The following is a 19,475-nucleotide window of genomic DNA, read 5'->3' on the forward strand; positions in this document are numbered from 1 at the left end:
TTTCGGTTGTAGTTGTCATTGTTGTTTGGCAGGCCAGGGCTGGATTCAAACCCTCCAGCTCTGGTGTATGTGGCTGGTGCCTTAGCCGCTTGAGCTAGAGGCGCCCACCCCATAGTAGTAATTCTTAACTGTAAAACGGTACTAGCAAATGGTATGGCACAGAAGAAAAAAAAAGTTAAGCTGAAAAAGTATTATATATATATATTATATATAACTCCTAACACCAATTTACTCAATTAGTAGGATTTTTCTTTTAGGATCTTTGCCTTTCCTCCACAAGCTCTGCCCCCTCTCCTTTCTCCCCTCCTCATCCCACCTTCCTTCCCCTTTCCTGCTCCCTTTCGCCTCCTCCTCTCCGCATCCCACCTTCCTTCTCCTCCCTGCCCGCTTTCTCTCCCTCCTTTCTCCATTATGCCTCCACTTCGCGCAGGCGCCCGGGGCAGCGCTGAGTCAGGCTGCAGGCCCAGCCGGGGCTGGGTTTGCGCCTGCGCATTGGGCGGCTTCGGGGGGTGGGGCAGGTTTATATCAGCCCGGCATCAGCTGACGCTCTGCATTGCAGACGACGGAGTCACGCGGCGCCATGTACACTCTCTTCCTCCTGGCCGGCCTCCTGGGCCCGGGTAAGCCCTGCGACCCCTAGCTTCGGGAAAGGCCCATCCGCAGCGTGCACTGGTCCCTGAATGAGTTGTATAGCGACTGGTCCCTCCGCTTCCCTTGGCCTGGTTGGCGAGGGGCGCGCACTGCGCAGGCTCGGACGCCGGGCCTGTACCTGTTGGGGCCGCCCTGAGGCTGCGGGAGGCGCTGGGAGACCGGGTTTTCGCAGTCCGGGAACGAGTTGCCCAGGGCCTGGATGGGGGCGAGGCGGGTGGGGCTGGGTAGGTGGCCTTTCTCTCGGGGCTCGAGTGGGTGCCTGCAAGGCTGGGGGCACCCAGAGCCTTATTTCAGGCTGCCCTTCACGTGTGTGGGTGGGTCTTGTAGGGTGACTCCTCCCGTAGCTATGTTATGCTGGCACTGGACACACGTGATTGAGACGGACTGTAGCCTCATCGGACAGGACGTCGGCCGCTGGCCTCGGTTGCTCCAGTTTGTAAGGGTAGCACACAGTCTGCAGGAATCACATCCGCCTATCATCTCTGTTGATGTTTATACTTGCATATATATTTATTCTGGATCTCTGGTATTGCTCATGACATCGGGTTTTGTGGTCCCAGTTATTTTGTCATGAAGTCTTCTTCTCACTTGCTTTAAAATGTCTTTGCACAAGTCCGGGCGTCGCAGCTCACCCCTGTAATTCTAGCACTCTTGGGAGGCCGAGGCGGGTGGATTGAGCTCTGAAGTGGAGACCAGCCTGAGCAAGAGTAAGACCTGGTCTCTACTGAAAATAGAGAAAACTAGGTAGGCGTTGTGGTGGGCGCCTGTAGCCCTCGCTACTTGGGAGGCTGAGGCAAGAGGATCACTTGACCCCAAGAGTTTGAAGTTGCTGTGAGCTATGACGCCATGGCATTCTACCCAGGCCAGCGAATGAGACTCTGTCTCAAAATAAATAAATAAAATGTCTTGCACAGGTATTTACCGATTTTAGCAGTGGCCTTTATTTTTGGGAAAATGTAAGTAGACGAAAAGTTGTGCACAGGAAGTATTTCTGTCTATTGAGCTGAAATAGTACTCTGAAATAGTTAAAATCACAGCTAATTCTGAAGGCTACCTTTGGGAACCAGCTGCGTTGCCTTCCTGGAATTAGAAGGGGCCTTCCTGCTGTGTCACCACCTTCTTTGTTCCCTAACTCTTGATTTTTTTTTTTTTGAGACAGAGTCTCAAGCTTTCCCGGTTACAATGCTCACAGCAACCTCCACCTTGGGCTCAAGCGATCCTCTTACTTCAGTTTTTCTATTTTTAGTACAGATTGGGGGAGGGGTGTCTCACTTTTGTTCTGGTTGGCCTTGAACTCAGGAGCTCAAGCAATCAACCTACCTTGGCCTCTCAGAGTGCTAGGATTACAGGCACCCGGCCCTAACTCTGATTTTTACATCTTAAATCATCCTGGTAGAGAATGAAGTGAGGTTGAGTAATTATTGACATTCTATAGTTTCATAGTCCTGGAATCAGAATTAATTTGGAGAATCCCAAGTCTGTATTTTTTTTAGGTAATGGTCTAATCTGATCTTAAGTGCCTCCAATCTCAATTTCTTTTTCTTTTTTTTTAGTATATATATACAATTTAGGGGCTACCTTCCATTCTAACTACCACATAGCCACTCAATTTTAGTTAAGTAGTAAGAAAGTGGATAAGAGGATTGATGGAAAACTAATGAAATGCCTTACACCCAACTTGTGTTTTATTTGTGCTGTATGGAAGGTAATCTGCTTATAAAGAAAGGTTCTTGTTTTTTTAAGTTTATATTGCTGTTATTCCATGGTCTGTTTAATAAACTGCTAGTCTTTAAATTTTCTGTACTGATTTAGAGCCGTTTTTTCTTTTTTCTCACCTCTTTTATTTATACAGTATCCAACTATTGTTCTTCTGATATTGAGTCATTACTCAGGAGACCCTTAAGTTCTGATGCACTCACATCATCCAAAAGGGACTTAATTGTTTCTTTGGAAATGTAAACTACACCTCTGGTACATGTAGGAGTGTGGTTAAGCACAATATTTAGTTAACCAAGGGACCCTGTTCTATGAACTCTTAGCTAAATGAAAGGCGTTATAATGGCCTTGATCTAATTTTGCTGCTCTGCCTTTAGGATTATACCAAGGTCATGCTGATAACAGTGTTTGAATGCTAGCTTGCCTTGACAGATCTGATCCCATTGTGGCATTTTAGAAATGTTACTCCTTGGGCTGCACCTGTGGCTCAGTGAGTAGGTCGCTGGCCCCATATACCGAGGGTAGGGGGTTCAAACCCGGCCCCGGTCAAACTGCAACAACAAAAAAGTAAAAATAGCCGTTTAGGGTGTTGTGATGGGTGCCTATAGTCCCAGCTACTTGGGAGGCTGAGGCAAGAGAATCACCTAAGCCCAGGAGTTGGAGGTTGCTGTGAGCTGTGTGACGCCACGGCACTCTACCGAGGGTGATAAATTATGTGAGACTCTTGTCTCTAAAAAAATAAAGAGAAATGTTACTCCTAAATTTCTAAAAGTGCATAGCAACTGCAGCCATTGTCTGCTTCCTGGGAGGCATTTTGAACTTTAGTGGAACTACTGTAGTATGGCTGTACCATCCTGAATCTGCAGAGGCTTTATGTTTGTGTTTTAATGATGTCCTAGTGGTAAGCATTTGCTTTTGAGTATTTTTCCACCCATCCAGTTGTCCCTTTTTCCCTACCTGAAGAACCTGAAGCGATGATATGATGGGAGAATTGGAAAGCACTGAATCTAACCTTTTTGTAAGGAATGATGATAGAGAGGTGACTCTCCCAAAGGACAGGCCATTTACTTGGGATGTCAGGACCAGAACCCAGGACTCCATCAGCATGGGCCTTTTAACTTTTAAAAACTTAGTGTGATTCACAAACATGCACATTTTTTTTTTTTTTTTGTTGTGGAGCCTCAAGCTATCCCCCTGGGTAGAGTGCCATGGCATCACAGCTCACGGCAACCTCCAACTCCTGGGCTCAAGCGAGTCTCCTGCCTCAGCCTCCCAAGTAGCTGGGACTACAGGTGCCCACCACAACGCCTGGCCATTTTTTGGTTGCAGCCATCATTGTTGTTTGGCGGGCCCGGGCTGGGGATTCGAACCCACCACCTTAGGTGTATGTGGCTGGTGCCTTAGCCGCTTGAGCCACAGGCGCCGAGTCAAACATGCACATTTTAAGTGGCCATCTTGATGCATTACCCTAGAGTGAGCTTACAGCAGCCTCAAGGCGGAGGAGGAGAATGCCAGTGGCATCCAGAAGCCCTGTGCCTCCCCATTCACTACCCTGTCTCACTTGCCCCAAAGGAAACAAATTTGTTAACTTTTATTTTTAATTTTTGAGACTCAGTTTCCCAGTTTCCCTCTGTTGCCCCAGGCTAGAGTGCCATGGCCTCAATCCTAGCTCATAGCAGCCTCAAACTTGGGGGCGTAAGCAATCCTTCCGCTAAAGCCTTCCAGAATGTTGGGATTACAGACGTGAGCTACCGTGCCCAGCCAAACTGGTTAACTTTTTAACACCATAGAAGTAAAAACTGCCATTTTTGAGCTTTCACAAATGGATCATACAATAAGGGTATGCTGTTGGGTGATTCTTCTAATGGAAAAAGGCGAGTATTAATGCAGTAAGTGCTTAGCCCTGACTACTGCCACTTTGTATAGTTGCTAACCAGCTGAATGGCCCTACACTGAGGCAGATGTGTTTTTTCTAGGGATGCTAGAACATATGTTTGCTTTTTTTTTTTTTTTTTAAGAGACAGAGTCTCTGTCGCCCTCGGTAGAATGCTGTGGTGTCACAGCCCACAGCAACCTCCAACTCTTAGGCTTAAGCAATTCTTTTGCCTCAGCCTCCCAAGTAACTGGGACTACAGGTGCTTGCCACAACGCCCAGCTATTTTTTTTTTTTTTTTTGGTTGTAGTTGTCATTTGTTGGAAGGCCTGGGCTGGATTCAAACCCGCCAGCTCCTGTGTATGTGGCTGGCGCCCTAGCTGCTTGAGCTACAGGTGCTGAGCTGGAGACTGAAAATTAATAAAAATAAAAAAAAATTAGTAAATCAGTTTTGGCTGGGTATGGTGGCTCATGCTTGTAATCCTAGCACGCTGGGAGGCCAAGGCAGGTGGATTGCCTGAGCTCATGGGGTAGGAGACCAGCCTGAGCAAGAGGGGAGATCTCGTCTCTAAGAATAGCAGGGCATAGCGGCAGGCTCCTGTAGTCCTAGCTACTTGGGAGACTGAGGCAAGAGAATCGCTTGAGCGTAAGAGTTTGAGGTTGCTGTGAGCTATAACACCATGGCACTCACCCGAGCGCGATACAGTGAGACTATCAAAAAAAATAGTAAATCAGTTTTATTTTGTGTAAATATTAGTATAATTTCTGAAGGGTTAAATTGTTTAAATCAGCATGCTTAATTGTTGGTTTGTCAAGACCCTGGAGGGCATTTGACAAGTTATTTTGAATGTGTTATGAGAGGTGAACTGTATTGGATTTAGTGGTATGGGGAAGAGGAAGGAGAACTTGGTCCTCCATTTTCTTGGTTTGTGAAACTGGAATGACCAGGAAGCTATGGGCAAGATAGGGGCAGGGTATCCCTGACCGAGGGCAGCATTTAAGATCAAAGCCATTTAGGCAAGTGTGCACTGCAGCTTTTTTTTTGTTGTTGTTGCACCTTTTTTTTGGCCGAGGCTAGGTTTGAACCTGCCACTTTCAGCATATGGGGCTGGCCTGCACTGTAGCTTTTGAGACAGTCTTTCAGCTTGGGATTCTAGATTACTGGCTACCAGGCTCTAAGCCTTCTCTTCTAGCTTCTGGGTTTTTTTTTTTTTTTTTTTTTTGGCTGGGTCTGGGTTTGATTCTGCCACCTGTGGCATAGAGGGCTAGTAGCGTTGTACTCCTTTGAGCCACGGGCGCCACCCGCTTCTTGGCTTTTTTTTTTTTTTTTTGAGACAGTCACACTATGTCGCCCTGGGTCCCGTGGTGTCACAGTTCATGGCAACCTCCAACTCTGGGCTTAAGTGATTATCTTGCCTCAGCCTCCCAAGTAGCTGGGACTACAGGTGCCTGCCACAATGCCTGGCTATGTTTTGGTTGTAGTTGTCATTGTTGTTGGGCAGGCCTGGGCTGGATTCAAACCTGCCAGCTCCGGTGTATGTGGCTGGCACCCTAGCCACTTGAGCTACAGGTGCCAAGCCAGCTTCTTGGCTTTTCTACCAGGAAAAAAGTTCTGGATATTTATTAAATCAGTAGAAGTGAGTGCTAGTTACATTGCCTTGCTTTGTCCTTTTGAAAAAAATGATTTTAAAATGATGATAAATACAGTGATTGGGATGAAGAGTTTGGAATTAAGCTGTTGTTGGGTGAGTACTGATTGCTTTCATTTTTTTAATTTAATTTTTTTTTTTGAGACGGTCTTATTTTGCTGCCATTGGTAGAGTACTGTGGCATCATGGCTCACAGCAACCTCAATCTCTTGAGCTTAATTGTCTTGCCTCCGCCTCCCAGTAGCTGGGACTGCAGTTGCCACCACAGCGTCTGGTTATTTATTTATTTATTGCAGTTTTCGGCCAAGGCTGGGTTTGAACCTGCCATCTCCAGCATATGGGGCCAGCGCCCTACTCCTTTGAGCCACAGGCACCACCCCGCCTGGCTATTTTCTGGTTGCAGTTGTCATTGTTATTTAGCAAGCTCTGGGCCAGGTTTGAACCCATCAGCCCCCGTGTATGTGGCTGGCATCCTAACCACTGAGCTATGGGTGCTGAGCCTTTTTTTTGAGACAGAGTCTGACTTTGTCACCCATGGTAGAGTGCCATAGCGCCATAGCTCACAGCACCCTCAAACTCTTGCACTCAAGCAATCCTCTTGAGTAGCTGAGACTGCAGGGGCCACATCGCTTGGCCAGTTTTTGTATTTTTAATAGAGACAGGGCCTCCCTTTCCTCAGGTTGGTCTTAAACTCCTGAGATCAAAGGATTCACCTGCCTCAGCCTCCCATCATGCCAGGATTACAGGCATGAGCTACCTTGTCTGGCCTAGTTAACTTCTTGATGGACTATATTTAAGAAATTGTGAGATGAATTCTAATGATACTTCTAAATTTTAAAATTGGTAATTCTAGCCACATTTGGATAGATACCGCATTTCAAAAATTATTTACATGAGAGGAAACATCATGAATAAGAAAGATGGAGGGTGATACATAGAAAATGTTAGTGATATTACTTATTACAGTACAAATCTTAGTAGCTGTGATGGGATACTGTTCTGTATATGTAAGTCTGGTGTCTAGGCTTTGATACCAGAGAGTCATGTGTCTTTCCAATAAGCACTAGGAATAAAACTCACTCGATCAGCCAGGTGCAGTGGCTAACTCCTGCAAGATCCTGTCTCCACTAAAAATTGAAAAATTAGTGGGGTGTTGTAGTGGGAGCCTCTAGTCCCAGCTACTCAGGGGGCTGAGGCAGGAAGATTGTTTGAACTCAGGAGTTTGAGGTTACTGTGAACTCAGCTGATGGTCACATGGCACTCTAACCTGAGGTAACAGTGAAACTCTATCTATCTCCAAAAAAGAAAAAGCAAAACTCAGTGTGTCTGGTAGGGTCACACATGATGTGGAGTTTCCATGGCATCACAGCTCACAAGAACCTCCAACTCTTGGGTCAAGCGATCTTCTTGCTTCAGGTTTTTTAGTTTTAGTAGAGAAGGGGTCTCACTTTTGCTCAGGCCTGATCTTGAAATTGTGAGCTGAAGCTGTCCACCTGCTTTGGCCTCCCAGAGTGTTAGGATTACAGGCATGAGCCACTGCTACCATGCTGGGCCCCAAGCAACATGTTAATGAATATTTTTTTTTTTTTGAGACCGTCTCATTCTGTTGCCCCATGCTAGCGTGCCAAGGTGTACCTAGCTTACCACCACCTCAAAATCCTGAGTTCTGGGCTTAGTCAATCCTCCTGCCTCAGCCTCCCCAGTAGCTGGGACAGTAGGCCACAGTGTCTGGCAAATTTTTCTATTTTTAATAGAGCTGAGGTCTTGGTCTTGCTCAGGCTGGTCTTGAATTCCTGAGCTCAAGAGAATCACCCATCTTGGTCTTCTGGCATGATAGGTAGGATTATAGGTGTGAGTCACTGAGCCTGGCCCAATGTATTGTATTTTTAAAGAAAAAACTATTTTCCTCAACATGTATTCAGTGAGAAAGTGATCTCTTTTATTCCTGACTGGATTCTCAGCTGCTTCTGCAATTCAGTCTGTTGCAATGTCACATTCTTATGCCTTCACAAAAACTCTTCTGTATTCTAATGAATGAGTGAAAAGACAACTTATGTCCTATTATTATGAGGATTTTGATTTCATGATCCCGAGTGTTGCTCGGCCTTCAGGTTCTCTCACACTTTGAGAACCACTGGCTTAGCTGATATGCAGAAATTGAGATGTTCTGGTTTTGATTTAATATTAATTGATGAAATCAAAATGGTGAGGGTATTCTAATGTCCTGCCCAAACCTCATGCTGTACTCTGAAAATTTTAAATTTCATTCTTTCTTTCTTTTTTTGAGACAGAGTCTCATTATGTTGCCCTTGGTGGAGTGCTATGGCGTCACAGCTCACAGCAACCTCAAACTCTTGGGCTTAAGAGATTCTTTTGCTTCAGCCTCCCAAGTAGTTGGGACTATAGGCGCCCGCCACAACGCTTGGCTTTTTTTTGTTGTTGCTGTTGTTTAGTTGGCTCAGACTGGATTCGAACCCGCCACTCTCAGTATATTTGGCTGGCACTGTAAACACTGTGCTGTGGGCACCAAGCCCAATTTCATTATTTCAAGTGAAGGCAGTATTCCTATTAAATATTAACAGAGTAAGCCAAAAGTGACATTTGTAGTAGACATACAACTATCAGAAGCTTTTATATTATTAATAATCATGTGAGTCTAGTTGAATACTGAATTTCCCTATTAGTGGGGCATGCGTGAAATCTTTTTTTAGCATTATTATCTTCTGCAAATGTTTAGAGACCACGTGAGCTGGTTAGCAGGGGTCAGTGTACAGAACCAGTGCCAGTTTGGGTGGCCAACTGAATGGACTTCTGCAGGACATGCTGGATATGCAGAGCAGCATTGCCTTGGACCAGCTCCCTGAAGGATCTGTTCAGAACTACACAGATGCTGCCTCCATCCCCTTCCTGTACCTGCTGACCTGACCTGAACCTGGGCAGTCCTGCCAGCAGCTGGCTTTTTCATGGTCAGTGGGTATAGCATGATCTTATCTAAGGTGATTTGACTTCATCTCTGGTCATCACCTGGTAAGTTGATACTTTGGAAGGAGAGCTTTGTTGTTAGCAGGAATTTTTACTGGACTAGGTGCTCTTGAATGACCTAGTTAGGGGTGTCTCTTCTCCAAATTAAGCTTCCATTTGCATCACTCTTGTATGATCTGAGAAGATTGCATTCTTGTCCCCAGCCTGTCATTGCACAAGATAATTAACCTGAGGATTTTGTTGCCTTGTCTGTGTAGATAGATTTCTTACCTCGGAACAATCTGGCATGTGAAGAAAATTAAAAAGTGAGGCAGTAGCAGGAGAGGAGAAGTAGGGAAGAAAGAACCTTTGTCTTAAATTACGGTTATTAGGCCAGAGGTGATGGGGCGTCAGCCTAGCAAGGCTAAGAGCGTTATTGACACTGATATTTTTATGTGTTATGAGGAATATTTGGACCTTATTTCTTTCAAATCAAAGCAGGCTACCTCTGTATGTTATCCTGAAAGATTTAGTGGATCGTGTTTTTATTCTGCTACCTAGAATGTTTTGCAAATGTGGGCTTCTGTAAAGGAGGGAGATGTGCTCTTTGGCATGAAGGGTGTTTGGGACACTAGTCAGTGTTGAGGTCATTGCATTAACTCCTGCTCTTAGGGGGATGGAAGACATGAATTCCTTTGAGAAATTCTGGAATGCAGATTGCAGGGGACCTGAGGTAGAATAAGCTGCCTCTCCTGGGGTTATCCTCTCTTCGTTTCCTAGCAGTCTGCTTGTTGCCATAGTGACAGATCACCCTGGCAGCAGATCCACAGCCCTGTGGAATGCATGCTCTGTCTGCACTGGGAAGAAGTTGCATATATTTTCTGTTATCTTTTTGTTAGTTTTGGTAGCTAGATTCACAGTATTTAGCATATGTTGCTAAAATATTTGAAAGGAAAAGCCTGTCATGTGGCTAAAATAATGAGGCTGATTGATTTACACATTCTAGGAAAGGTAGTCCCTGTCATTCTAGGTTGTTTTTGAAAATCTTTGGTAATTACATTGTGCACACATGAGGTTTTTAGTGTCCTCATTGGAAGTAAGCCTTTGAAAAGACTTGTCATTTTGAGGCTCTTCTTGTGACTGAGGTAGTTAAGTGTGTATATTAGCTGGGCTTAGGCTTAATTGCAGGTAACAGAGACAGAATAATAAATGGCTAGTGGTTTCTTGGCCTGGAGTGTAAAAAGGCAAGAGCACTCACCTCCTTCCTAAGGAAATATCATGGAAATCTGTGTCTTAAAAGGCCCACTTGTAGGCCTAGCTATTCAGGAGGCTGAGGCCAGAAGGATCTTTGAGCCTGGGAATTGGAGGCCAGCCTAGCAACAGAAGCAAAATCCATGTATTTATTTATTTATTATTATTTTTTGAGACAGAGTCTCACTTTGTCACACTTGGTAGAGTGCTGTGGTATCATAGCTCACAGCAACCTCAAACTCCTGGGCGATTCTCTTGCTTCAGCCTCCCAAGTAGCTGGGACTACATGCGCCTGCCACAGATGCCCTGGTATTTTTAGAGATGAGGTTTCACTCTGGCTCAGGCTGGTCTTGGACCTGTGAGCTCAGGCAATCCACTTGCCTCGGCATCCCAAGTGCTGGGATTATAGGAGTAAGCCACTGTGTCTAGGCCCAAATCCCATCTTGTTATTTTTTATTTTTATTTTTTTAAAATTAGCTTTATTTATTTTATTTTATTTTATTTATTTATATTTTTGAGACAAAGTCCACTCACATGGGTAGAGTTTTGTGGTGTCACAGCTTACAGCAACCTTAAACTCTTGGGCTTAAGCAGTTCTTTTGCCCTCAGCCTCCCAAGTAGCTGGGACTACAGGCCCCTGCCACAATGCCCAGCTATATTTTTGTTGCAGTTGTCAGTATTGTTTTAGCTGGCCCAGGCTGGGTTTGAATGTGCCAGCCTTGGTGTATATGGTTGGTGCTCTAGCCACTGAGCTACAGGTGCCGTTATTTATTTATTTATTTATTTTGTTGAGATGGAGTTTCATTTTTGTCATCCTCTGTGGAGTGCTTTGGAGTCATTGCTCATAGTAACCTCAAACTCTTGGGCTCAAGTGATTCTTTTGCCTCAGCCTCACAAGCATCTGGGACTACAGGTACAGGCACCTGCCACAATGCCTGGCTAGTTTAGAGATGGGGATCTCGCTTTGGCTCAGGCTAGTCTCAAACTCGTGAGGCAGTTCACCTGCCTTGGCCTCCCAGAGTGCTGGGATTACAGGTGTGAGCCAACTGTGCCCCCAACTTTAAAACAAAACCAAAAAACAGGCCAGGCACTGTGCGTTGTTCATGTCTTCAATGACACGTGTAATCAGAAGTCTCCAGCATGTCATGCAGACATTCTAAAAACTTTCTTTTCTTTCTTTTTTTTTTTTTTTTTGAGACAGAACTTTAAGCTGTCACCCTGAGTAGAGTGCTGTGGCATCACAGCTCACAGCAACCTCCAACTCCTGGGCTCAAGCGAGTCTCCTGCCACCGCCTCCCAAGTAGCTGGGACTACAGGCACCTGCCACAATGCCCGGCTATTTTTTTTTTTGGTTGCAGCCATCATTGTTGTTTGGCAGGCCCAGGCTAGATTTGAACCCGCCAGCTCAGGTGTTATGTGGCTGGCGCCTTAGCCTCTTGAGCCTCTAAAAACTTTAAGAATCTTAAGTTCAACATTCTGCCCCAGACAAGGAAGTTGGTATTGGGGGACAGGGTGTAAGAGGATGAGAAGAGAGGTTAAAACTTGGCTGACAGCATGTTTTTGAGAAATAACTTACTAGAAAGTGGTTTAGGGTAGTGGTTTTTTTTTTTTTTAGACAGTCTTACTTTGTCACTCTCAGTATAGTGCTGTGACGTTGCAGCTCACAGCAACCTCAAACTCTTGGGCTCAAGCAATTCTTTTGCCTTAGCCTCCCAAGTAGCTGGTGCAACAGGTGCCTGCCACAGTGCCCGACTGTTTTTTTTTTTTTTTTGGTTGTAGTCGTTGTTTGGCAGGCCCATGCTGGGTTCAAACCCACCAGTTACAGCGTATGTGGCTGGTGCCGTAGCTGCTGAGCCACAGCTGCCGAGCCATCTGCCTCATTATTACAAGAAGACTAGCCCTGTGGAGGTCTTCTGGTCTATCTCATCATTTAGTGTGTCCGTCTCTGGCAGAATTGCTCATAGGTTGAGCATTTTATTTCTGCCTGGCTGTTTCCACCTAATGGGGTCGCCGAGTCTCGCTCCATCCTCCTGTGGGAGTTATATATATTCCTTACATTGAGTTGCAGTCTGCTTTCCTTAACCTCTACCCATTGTTCTGAGGTCTGGTGTGGAACCGTCCAGAATGGTTTTCTTCCCATTCCCACTTGAAAGGTGGAAGGTGTCCTTTGCCTGTTTGAAGATGACTGCTTATCTCTGAAACAGCTAGATGGACATCTCTGATTCTCTAGGGGACTCTCTGGAATGGTGTCACATGCCTTCACTTTCCTGCCTCTGCTGAGCTGCTTGCTGTGCTCACGGTATGCCTGCCCTTCCTGTGACCTGTGCCCGACATCCACTCATGCCAGCTGAGGCAGCTGCAACTGCGGCTGCCACCTCCATCCTCCTGCTGCTGGCCTTTGCTTTCTGGTTTTGTTTTCTCTTTAGCCTGACGGACTTCCTGTTGATGGCTGTTTCATTTTCCTGCTGCCTTTTGGACTCTTTCTCCTAGCCCCTCAGCCTTTGCTGCTTTTATTGTTGGGACTTTTTTTTTTTTTGAGACAGAATCTCAAACTGTCACCCTGGGTAGACTGCCGTGGTGTCACAGCTCACAGCAACCTCAAACTCTTGGGCTTAAGCAGTTCTCTTGCCTCAGCCTCCCAATTAGCTTGGGACTACAGGTGCCTGCTAGCTAGTTTTTGATTGTACTTGTCATTATTGTTTGGCTAGCCTGGGCTGGATTTGAACCTGCCAGCTCCAGTGTACATGGCTGGCGCCCTAGCTGCTGAGCTACAGGCGCTGAGCCATTGTTTGGACTTTTTTGAATTAATTAACCTTGCATTTAGGTGCCCTGTCATCTATATCTTACGCTTCTGTTCAGTTTCTCTGCCACCTCCTGCCTGGGTAGTTGAGACACAAGTGTGAGCTTGCTTGTCCTGTCCCCTCTCAGAAGTACCTGGAGGTTTCTCTAATATTGCCCCTTGGGTGAACCCTTGGCGTGTGTGGGGCAGGTGAGGCCCTTCCCAGTGTACCTGAGATCTGTCTGCCTGCGTTGCAGCCTGGCTCCTTCCACTTCCCTTTGCTCCACTCCTGAGAAGACAATGGACAGTCTTTCTGCTTTGCCCAGGAGATCTTTTCTCCTTTGGAATGCTCTGGAACTCTGATACTACTTTGCACTTAGCCAGCATGTCCCCACGTACAGGTGCAGCTTCCCATTTCGTTTTGAATAAGGCTTTGTTAGCCTTCCCTGTGCTGCTCCCCAGCATCCTCGCTTCTTCTGCCACATCTTATCACATCACTTATTCTTGGGGCCAAAGTCGGTGACTGTTCACTTTGGTCTCTGCTTGACAGCACTGGCCTTGGCCAGGTCCTGGAATCAGGTAACAAACAGTGCCTTCATCTTAGTTGTTTTCCACTTGTGTGGAGAAAAAAAAAATCCTTGTCTCTGGAGTTTTGTACTTAAATGCACAGCTGGGGTTCCTGAGAATGTCCTGAAATGGTATGTAAATACATTTTCTAGAATGTATGGGGGAAATCTGTTCTTTGTCTTCTCAGGAATGGAGCAAGGGGAAATGGCAGTAAATGCCACTTGGGATCCATGTCCCAAAAGTTCTGACTCTCTCAGGAAATCAGCTCTTGGGATAAGCACATCTTCCCCTCAGCAGCGTGTAACTCATTGGTGTCACTCCAGACTGAGGACGCTCAGTCATTACTGATCCTGAGGATATTCAGTTGGTTCTCTTGGTGTCAGCCTAGGGAATCAAATCTGCTATATACCACGCTGTTTTTATAATATATACTACGTTTGTAAGTTGGGTTTTAGTGCATTGATGTACATAGTTACCATTCAATTTAAAAAAATAAAGTTGGGTTTTAGGCTGGAGATGTCTTGCTGAGAACTAAATATCTAGGAGCTGGAATTTAAGTTTTATTTCTTGGTGTCCATAGAATGTTTTAGGCTAGAACCCGATGACTTTTTTTCCCCCTAACTACTAACTACTGGGTACTAATGACTTTGTCAGTGTAACAAGTTCTCCACCATGCGTACATTTTTAACTCTAATTCTGTGGTAGAGGTGTGTTTAACACTCAGTAAATCACTGATTAGCAGTAACCTTTGGGATTTAGAACTGACAGTAGATTTGTGTTAGCTGGATGGGTTTCAGCTAATTGGGGCTGCCTAAGATTAATTTTTAGTCTGGAATAGCCTGGCCAAAACATAAAGTCGTTATTCAAAATGAATTATTATTTTAAATTCCTAGAAGGACTAAACAACCTATGAAGTTTTCTTGCTTTATGGGCCTATGATACTGAATTGTATTCCCAGAACCCTGATAGATTTTGGTCAATTGTAGGCAGTTGCTGGCTGAGAAGTTTGGAGAAAGTGTTTAGACTTGATGAGCATTTGTAAGAATGGAGAATTGTGGTCACTCGTGTTGCTTTTCTTGGTGAGCCCTCTGTCTTGCTGTCGCTGACACCTCTGCCAGTCCTCTTCTGGCTTCCTTATGTGTCACTGAGCATTCCTTTGCCTACAGACTCATTTTGGTAACTTCCTGTTCGTTACATGGGCCCCTTCCTGAACCAGGCAGTGGTGCTTTTTAGGGGCCCTGAGGGCCCAGTTCTTGTGAGGGCATGGTCTTGGGGGCTGCCAGGTCTTGGGGCTCCTATGGATAGTCTCTATGATGCTGTGCTCCCCAGAACCCTCATTTTTATAACTCAATGTCTGAAGGGCCCTTCGAGCCCATTGACTCAACCTGTGACTAAGGCTGGCATCAGCCTAGCTTGGCTACATGATGGGTTAACCATTAGGGGTTAAATAAACCTTTGTGCACTGTTTATAGAGCTTAGTACTTAATTGAATCTGGCACATTTCCCCATGGAAACCACAGTTTAAACCAACAGCTTTTGAAGTGTGGCCAGTTTGGTTGAGGTTGTGAACTGGTTGTGTTTGTGATTTTGTTCCGAAGGGTCAAGGAAAGCTATAACCTGGGCATCAGATTAGTAATTCGTTTGTTGGTGTCTGAAGGGGAGCAGGTGATCTGGCTTAAACTTTTTTGGGATTCACTATTCTTTTATTCCCTTTTCTTTACTAGAGGAGGAAATCCCACCTACCTCTGTGGGTGTTTACTGTATGTGTGTTTTATGTGTGGATAGAATTGCTGTGCCCTCTCATTTGGCTTATAAAACCAGCATACAACTTGATTTCTGAAAAATGTGTTTCCCAGATGGCTTTTGGGTTTTCTTTGCAGACTTGGGCCACATTTCTCCTGTTTACAATAGAAGTTAGTTCATCTCTGCTGTGATATCTGCTGGAGTTTGGAGTTTGACCCTTGCTGTCATCCTCTATGTGTAGTCTGACTTTCCTAGCTGAATAGTTGGGTTAGAGGTGGGATGTGACTCTGAGGGCTTTGTCTCTATTTTTAGTTCTAAAATCAAGGGTACTGTAGACTTGTTTTAAGAAACATAGACACTTGGTCCTAGGCCTGTAGCACAGTGGTTATGGTGTCAGCCACATGCACTGAGGCTGGTGGGTTCTAGCCTGGCCCGGGCCAGCTAAAGCACAATGACAACTGCAGCAAAAAAATAGTCAAGTGTTGTGGCAGGCACCTGTAGTCCCAGCTGCTTGGGAGGCTTAGGCAAGAGGATCGTTGAGCCCAAGAGTTTGAGGTTGCAGTGTCACAGCACTGTTTCGAGGGTGACATAGCGAGACTGTCTCAATAAAAAAAGAAACACAGGTACTCTACTCACAGGCAGCTTATAAAATATTTTTTTTTTAAATTGTATACATGTAACAAAATATTGAAAGTTCAAAAACTGATAATGCAGCCAGCTATCTTGCTTTGGTTTTTTTTTTTTTTGGAAGACAGATTCTCACTATGTTGCCCTCAGTAGAGTGCTGTGGCATCACAGCTCATAGCAACCTCAAACTCAACCTCAAACTCATGGGCTTAAGTGATTCTCTTGCCTCAGCCTCCTAAGTAGCCAGGACTACAGGTGCCCACCATAACGCCCGGCTATTTATTTATTTTTTGGTGCAGTTGTCATTGTTGTTTTAGCTGGCCCAGACTGGGTTTGAACTGGTCAGCCTTGGTGTATGTGGCCGGCGCCCTACCCACTAAGCTACAGGGGCTGCCTAGAGACAGAGTCTTAATCTATTATCTAGGTTAGTGTGCTGTGGTATCAGTCTCACTCACAGCAATCTCAAACTCCTGGGTTCAAGTGATCCTCCTGCCTCAGTCTCCCAAATAGTTGGGACTATAGGCACATGCCACTATGCCTGGCTAATTTTTCTACTTTTAGTAGAGATGATCTTGCTCTTGCTCAGGTTGGTCTTGAAGCCCTGGCCTTAAGCAATTGAAGAGGGATTTTTTTCAGTCCTTGAAAATACATTAATTTGAGAAGGACTTGCCAGTCACACTGATGTTAGCCCTAGAAGAATTAATCTTTTATTACTAGCTGTCCCTATCCCATGACGTGCCTTTCAAGTTTCTTTATCCCTCCTGAGCTTCTTTTTTTAAAATCAAGATGGGGGTCTCTTTATGTTGCCCAGACTAATCTCTTTTTGACACAGGGTCTCAGTCTCCCAGGCTAGAGTGCAGTGGTATCTTAGCTCACTGCAGTTTCAAAGTCCTGGCCTCAAATGATCCTGCCATCTGCCTCAGCCTCCCAGTAGCTGGGATTAGTGGGATATGCTGCAACACCCCGCTCTCCCCCTTCCCTAATTTAACTTTCAACATATGGCACCTTGCTTTAACATGGCATTTCTTTGGTCACAGATGGTTTTGAACCTTTTGTCTGTTTTTTCCTGTTCCCATTTGTGAATGAGACTTTGCCCAAGTCGTTTCCTGGTTAACCGCAGTAGATGAAACACCTGCAACCTGGTTTTGGGTAGACACATTCACTTGGTGGTATCAGAGTGGCTTATGCAGTCTTTTTTTTTTTTTTTTAATCATAGCTGTGTACACTAATGCCATCTGCAGTCTTATTTTCTGGTAGTAAACTTGTTTATATACAAAGATGCACACAATAGAATTAGATTTATAAAAGTGACTTTTCTTGAACAACTAAGAATCATAGTTTTTGTGTAATAAAGATGTGAATCTTAGAGTTTTCGATATGGGCTTTTAAAAAACTTTCATCTCACAGAAGTTAAAATCTTCTCTATATTTAAATCTATTAGTCTTTTCTCCTGTGATTTCTTTATTTATTTATGGAAGCTTTTTAAAGTTTAAAGATTTATTTATTTTGGAGACAGTTTCACTTTTGTTGCCCTTGGTAGAATGCCATGGCGTCATAGCTCAGAGCAACCTCCAATTCTTGGGCTCAAGTGATCCTCTTGCCTTAGTTTTTCTATTTTTAGTAGAGACAGGGTTTTGCTTTTTGCTCAGGCTGTTCTTGAACCTGTGAGCTCAAGCAATCCACCTACCTTGGCCTCACAGAGTGCTAGGATTATAGGCATAAGTCACCGAGCCTGGCTTCCCTAATATATTTTTAAAGGTAGTTAGAGTCAGGTGTGGTGGCTCATCCCTCTCGCCCTAGCAGTTTGGGAGGGTGAGGCAGGAGGATCTCTTGAGGCCAGGGGTTTGAGGCTGTAGTGAGCTGTAATCATGCTGCTACACTCTAGCTTGGGTGACAGAGTGAAACCTTGTCTCAAAAAACAAAATACAAAGCCCAAACAACAACAAAAAGGTAGTTGTTCTTCTCTACAAAGGTAGTTGTAGAGAATAAAAATGAGCCAGAGTCTCTTCCAGTTCTGTGACTGTTACAACTCAGCTTCTGGGCTGGCACAGCTGTGTGACATTGTGTTTGGGGTAAAATGTGGCTGGTGAGGGGCCAATTGGAGGTGTCCAGCTCACAGGCCAGGGCTAGCCCTTAGCCCTGGGGAAATAAGTGAGGTAGACCTGGTTTGCTGGAAAATGGGTCACCTCTTCATGTTGGTTTTCCTTTTAGCCCTCGCAGGCCCTGTCCTTGGCCTGAAAGAATGCAGCAGAGGCTCAGCAGTGTGGTGCCAGAATGTGAAGACGGCAGCTGACTGTGGGGCAGTGAGGCACTGCCTGCAGACCGTCTGGAACCAGCCAACAGTGGTGAGTGCCTGCCCATCCTCTAGTCCCAGCCTGGCACTACCCTTGAGTCCCTGTTAGTAGTGCCTGTAACTCATTTAATTGATAGCACTTTCTCTTGTCTGGCTTTTTTTTTTTTTGGGGGGGGGGTGTTCCTCATTGTGACCTGTGTGGGAGGAAGGACCTGCCAGTGGGTGTACCCATTTTACCAGAGAGGAAATGGAGGCTCAGAGAAGTTAGGCTTCATTTTCCTGAGGTTGTTCGGTCTCTTGGTGACAGATAGGACAAAGTCCTCCATGCCAGCCACTCTGTGCTGCACTGCCTTGTGGGCCTCTGTGCAGATCCCATTTCCCACCCCAGATGAGGGGCCAGGAGGTTTGCAGTGCCTGTTCCCAGCACTGGGCACACAGCTGTGGCTCCATCTCTGGTCACTCCAAGGGGTACAGGCTTCTCTGATTATTTTGTTCTCCCCTCACTCCATTCTTTACAGGCAAACCACTGATTGAAACCCCTGGAGCTTAGTAGCTATTTAAAATTTTATTTCCAGCTATACCCACACTGGGAAAGTTACTGCTGATTTTTCATCTAAATGATATTAAATATCACATATACGGATGTAGGGTGTGGTCTAAGAGGACAGGCCCCGTGTGCATTCTTCACAAGTCCTGCACCCTCTTCAGGAGACCACTTTTGCTGGCTGTGCCCACAGAATGCAGAAGATACTGCTCTCGGCTCCATCTGGGATGCGTGGCCCTTGTGTGGCACAGGCCAAGTGTGAACGAGTGGAGTTTGAGTTCTAAAAGTTGTCAATGGCCAGTAGCACTCCTTCAGTAACAAGAAAGCTTAATGTTCATTTCAAAATATTTTCTGAATTATTCACTGGAAAACTGCCTTCTGTGGTCAAAACTACTTTCAGACTTGGTTCCTAATTTGTCTTCACTCTTGTTTTAGTACTTCTTCCTTTTTCTGAGTTTAATGTGTGTTAAGTGAGGGCTTTAAACCTTTCTTGAAGGATAGTCTTCTTGTGGCCTGGCTCTCTTGCTATGGCCCCAGGCACAGTGCAGTTGGCTCTCTGTATCCGTACATTCTGAGGGCTTGAGCATCCTGGGATTTGGGTATCCATGGAGGGGGACGGAGGGAGTCCTGGAAGTGGTATCTGAGAGGATACAAATATATTAGCCTAACTAGGTTCTAGGGTTCAAGTTGGTTTCTCTAAATGTGCCTAAGTTCTTAGGTGTCTTTAATTTCACTCAGATATTTGAGTTCTTTCCCCATGGGTTGAAAGTCAGTTTCCACCAAGAAGGGAGTTTGTGCATTCTTTTTTTTTTTTTTTTTTT

At 45.2% G+C, this 19,475-nt stretch overlaps 1 protein-coding gene across 5 annotated transcripts in view; it reads left to right on the forward strand.

Moving 5' to 3' along the window:
• The first annotated feature begins 442 nt into the window (after window positions 1-442).
• PSAP (prosaposin) overlaps window positions 443-19,475 on the forward strand; it is a 36,251-nt gene continuing 17,218 nt past the window's right edge. For 3 of the 5 annotated variants that reach the window (XM_012801356.2, XM_023509479.1, XM_003783582.3), the window contains exons 1-2: window positions 443-620; window positions 18,029-18,162. In XM_012801356.2, coding sequence (XP_012656810.1) covers window positions 581-620; window positions 18,029-18,162 — 174 coding nt within the window. In that variant the 5' untranslated portion in view covers window positions 443-580. The remainder of the gene's footprint in view (window positions 621-18,028; window positions 18,163-19,475) is intronic. The other 2 variants (XM_023509480.1, XM_023509481.1) reach the window with 1 other exon arrangement.

Source organism: Otolemur garnettii, unplaced genomic scaffold (genome assembly GCF_000181295.1).
Source record: "Otolemur garnettii isolate 467f Iridium unplaced genomic scaffold, OtoGar3 scaffold00008, whole genome shotgun sequence".
Classification (NCBI taxonomy): domain Eukaryota; kingdom Metazoa; phylum Chordata; class Mammalia; order Primates; family Galagidae; genus Otolemur; species Otolemur garnettii.